We start from the raw sequence: 11,714 nt of genomic DNA, 5'->3' as shown, positions 1-11,714 counted from the left end.
TATATATATATATATATATATATATATATATATATATATATAAGATGTTTCAAAATTCGCGCTCGCGAAATACAAAATCACTCGTGATATTTTATTTATTATTAAAAGAAATAACTTTTTCCTTTTGCAAAATTGCGTCTGACAAGTAGTTTTTTTGCAGGAAAGCAGGTTGAAATTAACAAACGTAATAAACGTAAAAATTCTTTATAGAACGCAATTTTATTAAAAGAAAAATTATTTGTTATGAAGTATCATGTCTTCGTGAGTGCGAATTTTGAAACACTCTTACATAATAACTCCATTTACCAAACACAATTTAATTTTATAAACAATGGGTGCTTTCCAATTGCTTAACACATCTTAAACGTACACAGGAATGCATAAAATACGTGTAGCATTATGCATGATTCAATTGAAACAGAATATGTATGCTGTGCGCGGTTGAGATTCGTTTTGGATAAAATTAGATTAAAAGTAGTTCTTTCTATCTGTATTAAATAAAAAAAAGTAAAATTCCCGGCCATTCAACACTCTCGAATCTTATTTACAACCGCCGCGGTTAGTAATTGTGCATGTAATTGTAACTAGAAAACACAAACTTACACAGCTGAATACAAATGTATAGTATTGTGTCGACAATAATGAACAATTGAAAGGCAACTTGTGTCGCCGTGTGCACGAAAGTGTCTAGGAATATTGCAATTGGCAAGCACCCTGTGTATTTTGAAATGAGGTGAAAATTACAAAAGTGAGCAATGATTATTAGAATTACTTTGATCAATTAAATTGAATATTCTAGTGAATTTGTTCACTTTTGTAATTTTCACCTCATTTCAAGATACACAATCGACTCCCTGATCCTGTTTAAACGGTGGAAACTAGGCCAATGTATGTATATAAAAAGTTGATTCACATAATGTGACCGATTTAATTACCGATATTTGAAAATATACGAAAAAGTAGTTTATACCAATGTATTCAGTACAAAGGAGGATATCATGTAGTGGAAACAATTATTTTAGGAATATATTAATACATAGATTACTTAATATTTGTACATATATTTTTCATTTAAAAATTATACTTATTCGTAAATGTACAAAAAAATACAAAGATATACTTAAGATCGTTATATAATAAAATACCTTAATTCTATTATTTTAAGCTTGGCCATTATATTTTTTGGATTTACTATAACACAAAACATCATATGCTGCATTTTACATATCTATAAGGCATCGAAATATCAATTATCAGCAAGATCCCTTAATTTTTGTAATATGCATTATAAAATTGTTCAAAAGAAATTTTATTTGAAAAATTAATCAGTTGTCAATGTTGTACACATACAATACATACACATATTATTAACAATTATAAACTGAAGAAGCTACAAAGCTAATTTCTTAAGCGTCTCTTCTACTATTAAACGTTGTTCTAAAACATTATAATAGTTATAATTGTATTTTATCTAAAACTTTAATCTATTTCTAGTGATACAAAGAATTGATCATGATCAGATGACAGTTCACTGGATGATATTTGATTTTCTGGAACTGTTTGAGACTGTTTAGAACTGTGGTACTGTTGTAAGACTGTCGAGAATATCTTTCTTGCAAAATCTTTTTGAAAAGGTTCAATGTTCATGTCAATTACTTTAGATTGAACAATTGGCGATGATGATCCTCGACAATGTTTTTTTTAATATTTTGTTTATGTTTCTTTTTCTTTTTTTTCTTTTTTATTGTGTTGTCTAGATGTGACTTTTTTAAATTACCTGATAAATACTGAAATAATATATATTATAAAATTGACAGTTCTTGATATGACATAGCAACATTGTTTTTTTTTTTAATGCAATCGTTACTTAATCTCTAATTTAACCCTTTATAACCCAATGCTCTTGTTGTTGATTTATTTTAATTTTTAAAAATTTTATAAATTACATAAATTTTTTTATAATCATGAAAAAAATTTGGGCTATAGAGAGTTAACGGAACATATTTGTATATTAAGTTATTACGTTCACTTGGTCCTGCTTCACATATGTATCTTTTTTACGTTTATTGCTATATGATTTTTCATTCACATTGTCAAGTTCTTGTTCATTGGATATTAACTGTGGAATATCACTGGCTCGACCATTCTCATATAAATTATTAGACTTCCATATTCGAATTCACCGATCCGAGCTACTAGAAGCAAAGAACTTACCATCATTTGAAAATGCTATAGATGTTATTTTATTAGAATGTTAGAATAAAAGTATAAATTGGACAGCCTTTTAGGAAATCTAAAACCTAGCCGATACTTCTTGTTATTAGCAAATACAATAATAACTTATTGAAGCTACTACATAAAATCAAAATTTTAAACTACCTTCATTGTAGAATTGTCAGAAGCTGTTAACATGAAGTTTCCATTTGGATAATATTTCATCATATCATTCACACGTGCTGCAACAACAGCAAAGTGCTGATATACAGAATTTTTCTTAAATCATATAATTTAACACATCCATGTTTGCTGATCCAATAATTATACCAGTTGGAAAATCTACGTATCTAATATAGCAAAATTTTACTTTAGATTTCTTTAATGAAGTTATGATGTATTTGACAAATCTTCTTTATGTTCAAAAAGTTTTGATACATTGTTCGCTAGTAATGTCCCATATGTTTATTGTTTCGTCATCGCTACATGATACCAAAAGTTTACCATCTGGAGAAAATTTAGCACATCTAACCGAACTAACATCTATATATGATCTAACATCTAACACGTATGTCTCATAAACATCTTGAAGAAATTTCCCAAAAATGATATCCATAGTTGTATTATCTGACATGGAAACGAACTAAACATATAAATAAGCAATTACATAAATAGCTTATGACCAAAATGTATTACTAATAATTAATTAAATAATGAAACGCAAGAATTACTTTATCTCCACTAGGATTGAATTGTACCGATCTCACGATAAATCCGTGAGCTCTAAATTCAAATAATGTTTAGCTTCAGGACTCCTAATATCGTTACATGAGCCTATATCTTTCTTTGATATTCGATGAAGAATAAAATGATATTTATGGCCGATATTCATAATTGATTCTTATTTCAAGACTGTCTTAAGTAATATTTAAGACACTATCTAAGACGCAGTTCTCTGATTGGTTCGTGACTTCTTAAGATCGTACTTAGGATGGTCTTGAAACTTTTGAATATAAAATCTGACTATGAATATCGGTCTATGATATATCGGTCCATATTCAGAATGCGCTTACAGCAATGTTAATATGCTATAATATATTTACGCATCTATAGAATTTCAGAGATAAAAGCGCGTTCTGAATACGGGCCGTAAAATAATACATCATGCGCATCATACATAAAACGGAATGTATCTTAGGATTTATAATTTTACACACATACGATTTATGTGTTATCAATGTATCACTACATATATATATATATATACTACTACAATCGCGCGCGCGCACGCACGCACGCACGCACGCACGCACGCACGCACACACACACACACACACACACACACACACACACACACACACACACACACACACACACAAATTTTCGTATGGAATTAGTGAGTTTAATTTTAAGAACTCGACAATGTTCATTCACATAAACTATTATAGTCTATGGATTAATTTAATATGCCAACAATCACGCTAATCAATTGAAACCCGATGGAAAAGTTTCGCTGAAATTATATTCAACGTTTTGGAATACTTTTCGGCAAAATTTCAGTATTTCAGAAAAAATTCAATTTAATTTCAATAATTTTTAGCTGAAAATTCATTTTTAGCAAAAAATTTTCAGCAAAAATTTCAAAGAAATTTCAGTGATTTTTTTATAGTATATCAGCTAAAAAAATTCATTTTTAATGAATTTTCAGCAATTTTGCCGAAATGTTTCGATTTTTTAATATGCTAATTAAAAAATTCACTTTCAAGTAAAATTTCAACAAATTTTCAGCAATTTCGTGAAATGTTCCAAAATAATTTCAGCGAAATTTTTTCACTAGGGAAAAGTTTCAAAAAATATAAATTTCGAAAGTGATTAAAATAGTTCCTTAATTACGACAAAATATCTCACTCGCGATTATTCGATGCATATAAATTTATTTTTAATTCTGATCACGTAGTTTCCACAACTTACTAAGTTACTTTATAAATTGATTAAATGCAGTCCTATAGACTTCCTACAGTTTATAAAAGCTTGTCCGAAGAACATTCGTTTTTCGGGCAAGCTTTTATAAACTTGAAATATATGGTATGTTATCGAAAATTTTTTGTTTTCAATTAAAAAGAAAATAATATTACTTTCGCTTATTAATCCATTTTAGTTATTCCCAGATTTATAATATTTGGAGATCTATTAATAATCTAGTAAGCATTTTAACTGATAACACCGACAATATATTATTAAAAATCATCAATCGTGGACAAATTTTCACAAAAAGTTTCGAGAGCCCGGAGATAATTGAAGAATGCTGACATTATCCACAATTAATATAAATTAGCGATTATATTAACATAAATATTTTTGAATAATACATATTATTAAATTCATGATTTTTTATTATATAAATGCTCCATAAATAGGTATGTATACTTGTAATGCTGTATTATCTTATATATTATCGTAAAATTACAATTTTGTCTTTACAATTATTGGGTATGGGAAAAAGTTTCCGCCTTTTTAAAATGAAAACGATGTGTTTATTAAAACAAATCTGTATAAGTGAGTTTATTCAAAGTATGTTCCTTCGGAAGCGACAACTTTCTCCCACCTTTCCGGTAATAAACGGATTCCTCGAATGAAAAAATCTGGTTCTTTTGAAACGATCCATTCATCAAGCCATTTTTTGATATCTTCATAAGAATTGAATCGTTCTCCAGAAAGGGCCGACTGCATCGGAACAAATGAAAATCTGAAGGAGCAATGTCCGGTGAATACGGCGGGTGGGGCAGAATTTCCCACTTTACTCCTTCCAAGTATTTCTTGACCGGTTTTATAACGTGTGGTCTAGCGTTATCATGTAACATAATCAGTTTGTTGTGCCTATTATGCCATTCCGATCGTTTTTTTTTCAAAGCTTGGTTTAAACGTATCAGTTGTAGCCGATAACGATCGCCAGTGATGGTTTCGGATGGTTTGAGCAACTCATAATATATAATATCTCTTTGATCAGATGCACAACATTATCTTCGAAGGAATTGACATTCGAAGGAATGGATATTTCGTTTTGGCGTTGATGGACCTGGTTCACCTGGCATCACCCATTGCCTTCAAGCGTTTAGGGTTATCGTAGTAGATCCATTTTTCATCGCCAGTTACGATACGATATAGAAAATCCTTCCTTTGTTGTCGTTGACGAAGTATCTCGCAGATGACTAAACGTCTTTCCATGTCTCTCTCTTTCAATTTGTATGGCACCCAATTTCCTTCTTTTTGCATCATTCCCATTGCGTGTAGACGTTTTCCAATAGTGGATCTATCAACATTTAACTCTTTTGCCAACCTATCGAGCGATAAACACGAATCTTCTCCGAGTAATGCTTGCAATTCTGCATCTTCAAATTTTTTCGGTGCATCTTCGCGTTCTTTGTCACGCACGTCAAAATCACTACTGTTGAATCGCCGAAACCATTCTTTACAACTAGTTTTCGATGGAGCATGCTCACCGTAAATATCTACGAGCAAACGATGCGTTTCCGCAGCACTTTTCTTTAAAATAAAATAATGGAGTAAAACTTCCCGCAAATGTTGCTTTTTTGGAATAAATTCCGACATCTTCAACACAAAAAAAATTACTCTTTGTTACGCTTCAAACAAATGTCATCTATTAGGTTCAAAAGTTTGGACACATCTTTCAAAAACATGTGTTGCCATTCTATCAAATACACGAGCAATGCTACTAACGACATCTTTCTACAATGGGCGGAAACTTTTTCCCATACCCAATATTATCTCTATAATTGATAATTATACGCGGATAATATTGTATTAAAATCCCAGTCAAACTAGTCAGATGAATAAATAACCCTTCTTACTCTCTCTCCTATTTTCTCTCTTCCTCTCTTTTTCTTCTTTCTTCCTCTTCTCTTGTCTTCTTTCATCTTTTTAATTCTTCTTTTCAAAGATAAACAAGAACCAAGAATAGAAAAGAGGAAGAAAAGCAAAGAATTAGAAAAGATAATAAAAATCATCATAAAGTGTTGAGCTAGTTGCGCTGTAATTTACTATCTCGTCATTTGTAATTAACTTCGCTTGTAATCAAATCAACAATTGATTGTAATATGTATTATAAACTTATTCAATTAAAAATTTGCTTAAACAATTAAATAATTATCAATATTTACACATACATTATTATCAGGACTAGGCATGTAATGGAAATACTTTTACTTATTTGAAAAACATTATTTATAAGATAAATTATATTAATCAATTATATTTTGTATTATGCATTCCAACAGTGCAGATGCAAATATTTTATATTTTATGGGAACATATAAAAATATTTTATATTTTGTATTTCACTATTAATAATGAAAGATTGAAAGTATGTATTTTAAATATTAAGATTGACAATTAATGGCATTATTTGAATTACATGGTATAAAAAAAAACTTATAATTTTTCGATTTTAAAAAATACAAGCTACAAAATAAAGTGCAAAAAAACCGTGTTTTAAATACAAATATTTCAAATACATGCTAGCTCTGCATATTGTTCAAAGTAATTAACGAGTATTAGCTAAAAAAACTATACATTTTACATATAGTTTCTTAAATGAAATCTTTTCTAATATTGTCAAACATTGTTCTAATACATTATAATTTTTACGTTATAATTTTTATGATTGTATTTATTTTAAAACTGAATCTTTTTCTAATGCTTTAATAGACTGACTAGAAAGTGTATTGAATGATGTCTGATCTTTTGAGACTGTTTGGGATTGTTTTGAAATGTGGGGCTGTTTTGGGAACATGAGTACGTGTTTGCATAATCTTTTTGAGGAGATTCAATGTTCATTATATTCATCTTTTCAGGTTCCATGATTTTTGTTGATAATCCTGCACTGTCGTCTTTGGATGCGATTTTTTTAATGTGCTTAATTAAATATTGCAATGATATATTAAACAAAGAAATTCTAGGACCGTATATATCACACACAAAAAAAAGGAAAGAAAACCTTTCAAGCTGGATCTTAAGTGCTTAAATTATTATATGTAAATTTATGTATCTATGTAGTAATTTATTAAATTGCGCACTGAAATAATTTTTTAAATTAATAAATTACTAAATAATTTAATTTGTGATATTACTATTGTAGTCCAATTGATTTGCGTTTCAAGATCGAAAAATTAATTCATAAACAGTGCGCAATTTAAGTGACAAGTTACATATATAGTACATAAATTCACATATAATTACTTAAAAAAAACATTAAAGATTTTCTTTCTTTTCTTGCAATGATATACAAGATGTCCCGTAAGTTTTTGCCAAGCACTTTTGTGTAGATAGAGCAGACTGAGATAGATTAAACTGAGAAAAGTACTCAAATACAACAACAAACTTTACAAAACTTGCAAAAAACTCGACTTTACAAAAAATTGCAAGAGACAAAAAACATTTATTTTCTTTTCATAGAAATTTTAGAATTTTTTATCAACTTTTTAGTACTGCATTTTTTTATTTTTATCAACATAAAAAAATATGATATTAAAAAATTCTGAAAAAATTCTTAAAATTTTATGAGAAGAAAATAAAATTTGTCTCTCACTGTTTTTCTATAAAATTGATAGCAAAATTGAATAAAAAATTATTGAAAGCCAATCTTTTGCAATTTTCACCTCATTTTAAGTTATCGCTATTATCGCGTATTATGTCTGAGACTTAACTTCAAAAAAATTAAATAAAAAATAATTAAAGTTACAGATAAAATGTAATTAAATAAAGTTAAAAAGTTAAGAGTCTAAGTTGCTGTTAATGTATAAGTATAATATCATATAGAAATATATATATATATTATATATATTATATATATTATATATATATTATATATATATTATATATTATATATATTATATATGTACATTTTTTAAATAAAAAATTTACATTTACTCATGTAACACACACACACACACACGCACACACGCACGCACGCACGCACGCACATATACAATACGCACATATATAAAAATACAAAAATAATATATTTAAAATAATGTAGAATAAAATATCCAAGCAAGTATAAATTATAAAATATATACGTATTTGATTACAATTTATAAATAATATAACACAAAATATGCTGTGATTTTTGGGTATATATAAGATGTGTCGAATTTTTAAATGTTAAAACTTCGGAGGCATATAAAGGATTGGTATTGTAAAAAGAAGTCTTTTATAGATTTTCCTATTTTTATTTCATTTTGGAGAAAATCGCAAAAAACAAAAAACAAAAAAGTTTTTCATTTTTTATTTATTTATTACTTATTTATGTATTGTATGTATCACTTCTTTAATGAAAGTATTGTTTAATCAGGAAAATCATCAGAGCACTATACTATTCAAATAACGATCACGTAACTTTTTTCCTAAGATGAAAACATGAAAAGTGAAAAATTTCTCCATTATTTTTAATGATAAAATTTTCACTTTTTACATTTCCATCTTAGTCATATGATCGTGAAAAAGTCATATGATCGTTACTCTAATTGCAACAGTCTACGAGTTGTTAGTACAATCCGTATGCTTGCATTGCTACAAAAAATCAACATTTTGAACAATGCCTTAATTAAGGAATGACAACATAAATAAATAAATAAATGTGTAAATGAATAAATGATAAATAAGTAAAAAATAAAAACATCTTTTTATAATTTTTTTCCAAAACATAAAAATAAGTACATCTCTTGAAAACTTTTTTTTATAGATCTTCTACACGTTCATAAAGTTTTGACATTTAATACGAGATTCTGCATAATATAAAGCATTGAAACACTACTTGTTAGAAAATTTTTTTCATCTTTGTAATATATGTATACCTATACCTTATACCTATTCATTTAAAATTCTTTGGAAAACAAATTGTCAAATATATTTACACATATTTACATATTTACATATTATTCTATAAGCTAATACTTCTGAAGGAATTAGTTATTTCTTATAATATTGTAAAGCATTCTAATACATTCATAGTGTGATATAATAATTGTACTCACAGAATGTTTTAATGGATTGATTCAACGTGGGCAACGATGATGTTTGTTGAATTAATATGTTTTTACACAATGGGAAAGAACCTTTATAATTATTAAATAATATATATTATATAATTAATTATATTATTATATATAATTATATTATTATATATAATTAATATATATAATTAACAGAAAATTCAATATCCATGTTGATTTAAGTTTCATCTTTCGTTGAAAGACTAATTTATATATAATAATGCATACATCTTATAAAATTAATAAAATTAATAATTCTCGATATAATGTAACGGCACGTTTTTTTAAATAAAATAACTGCCTTTTATAATTTAATAAATTAATTGCATATATTAAGTTATTATTTTCTCTTGATTCTGCTTGTTATGTATATCTTGTACTTGTTCGATTTTTCCACAGTCAAATTTTTGTTTGCTAGAGATTCGCTCGAGATTCAAATTCCTGTTCGTTGTAGACGACGTTAACTGTGCAGGAATTTCTCTACTTTGGTCATCCACACATAAATTATACTTCCATATTAGAATTCGTCGATCAATGCCACCAGAAGCAAAAAGTGTACCATCTTTTGAAAATGTTATGGATGTTATGCTAGTACAATGTCCTCTGAGAGTATAAATTGGACGGCCTTCTAGGATATCTAAAATCTAGTCGATGTTTCTTGTTAATAGCAAATAGAATAATAATTTGTTGAAATCGCTAAATGAAACCAAAATTTTAAACTACCTTCATTGTAGAATCTACAGATGCTGTTAATATAAATTTACCATTTGGATGGAATTTAATCATATTCACAGAGTCTGTATGAACAGCATAATGCTGACACAAAGAATCTGTTCTTAAATCGTACAATTTGACACATGCATCTGTATTTGCTGATCCAATAGTCGTGCCGCTTGGATGAAACTCCACATATTTAGCAGGAGCTAATAAAGTTTTATTCTAGATTTCTAATATACAAAATTATAATGCAACAACTTTAACTTAACAAACCTTTTATCTCATTAAAAGTTTTGACACATCGTCCGCTGGTAATATCCCAGACTTTTATTGTTTTGTCATCGCTACATGATATCAAAAGTTTACCATCCGGAGAAAATTTAGCACAGCTTACCCAATATGTATGTCCATTAAATGTCTTGAGGAATTTTTTTTGATATGGTATCCACAGCTTTACACTTTTATCATTCGATGCAGTAACTAACTAAAAATTATAATAAACAATTACATAAACTGTGTTGTGTAGCAAGATCTATAACAAAATAGCTAATAATTATTAAGTATAGGAAAAAGTTCGTGGCGTTTTTTTAATGCCATCTAATGGGAAAAACGCTACGAACTTTTTCCCAAACAGATAATTGAATTTAAGATTACTTTTTCCCCATTTGGACTAAACTGTACTGATCTCACAGCAGAACTATGAGCCTTAAAGTCAAAGGAATGTCCTTTAACTTTAGGAATCCAAATTCTTACAGATCTGTCTTTTGAACCACTGGCCATAACTTCTCCGTTTGATGAATAGCACACATCTAAGATAGCCTCTTTGTGGGCTATAAACTTGTAAGCTGGCTTTAAATGTTTCAATCGCCATAACATTACTGTGTTATCCATACTGCTTGATATGAGTTGATCAGCATTTGGATGAAAGTTTAAAGCAGTAACTGCATTGCTATGACCTATGAAGTATCCTTGATATACAGGCTCGCAATTAGTCTCTTCCATTGTCTTTTCTGTTCTGGTAGCACAATAAAGTAATAGTAGAATAAAAAAATAAATAAAAATACATGAAGCAACATCATATGCAATATTAATATAAAAAAGTTTTTATTTGAAATTGGTATATATTAATTTTTATCATAATTTGAATTATATTACTTAATAATAATTAAATATTAAGATAATCCAATAAACAATAACCTTAAAAATTCATATTACGGTTACAGATAATTTTATTAAAAAATATTAAATAAATGTAAAGATATGTCACACATTAGGTAATTATACGTTCATTAATTCTTTATAGCGTTTTAGACAACAATGTATTTAGTATTGCGAGAACGTGTAAAAATTAATTATTGTGATGATTATTATATTGAATCGTTTAATATGAAAATGTTATATAATTTATTCAATTTAACTATTCCATTTAATTAATATTTATATACTCACGTCTTTTAATTATGAATCATTCATGCGAGATATAATATTTTTTACAATCTGAAGACACAGCAGCGTCTCGACACTAAGTAAGCGCAGTGACATATAGCGCAAAACGGCTAATAATTATTTTATTAATGAAACATATCGTAAAAGTTTACACGATGCAAATGAATATTGTAACTTTGATGGAGTTTTTCTTCAATTTATATGTAAAAACAATATTCGATACTTGACAAGTTCGAGATAGTATTTATTTATTTGAACAGCTGATAT

At 27.8% G+C, this 11,714-nt stretch overlaps 1 protein-coding gene across 1 annotated transcript; it reads right to left on the bottom strand.

Moving 5' to 3' along the window:
• Window positions 1-1,390: 1,390 nt before the first annotated feature.
• On the bottom strand, window positions 1,391-11,003 carry LOC105618171 (POC1 centriolar protein homolog A). Its single transcript, XM_012199710.1, has 6 exons — window positions 10,656-11,003; window positions 10,275-10,485; window positions 10,008-10,207; window positions 9,629-9,928; window positions 6,914-7,009; window positions 1,391-1,471 (listed from the first exon to the last, which is right to left on the bottom strand). Exons 1-6 carry the CDS (start codon window positions 11,001-11,003, stop codon window positions 1,391-1,393), a joined length of 1,236 nt encoding a protein of 411 aa, XP_012055100.1.
• Window positions 11,004-11,714: the final 711 nt, after the last annotated feature.

This window comes from Atta cephalotes, assembly GCF_000143395.1.
Source record: "Atta cephalotes unplaced genomic scaffold scaffold00015, whole genome shotgun sequence".
Lineage (NCBI taxonomy): Eukaryota > Metazoa > Arthropoda > Insecta > Hymenoptera > Formicidae > Atta > Atta cephalotes.
Note: the sequence above shows the minus strand (reverse complement) of the source record. Positions and strands in the feature narration are given on the sequence as shown.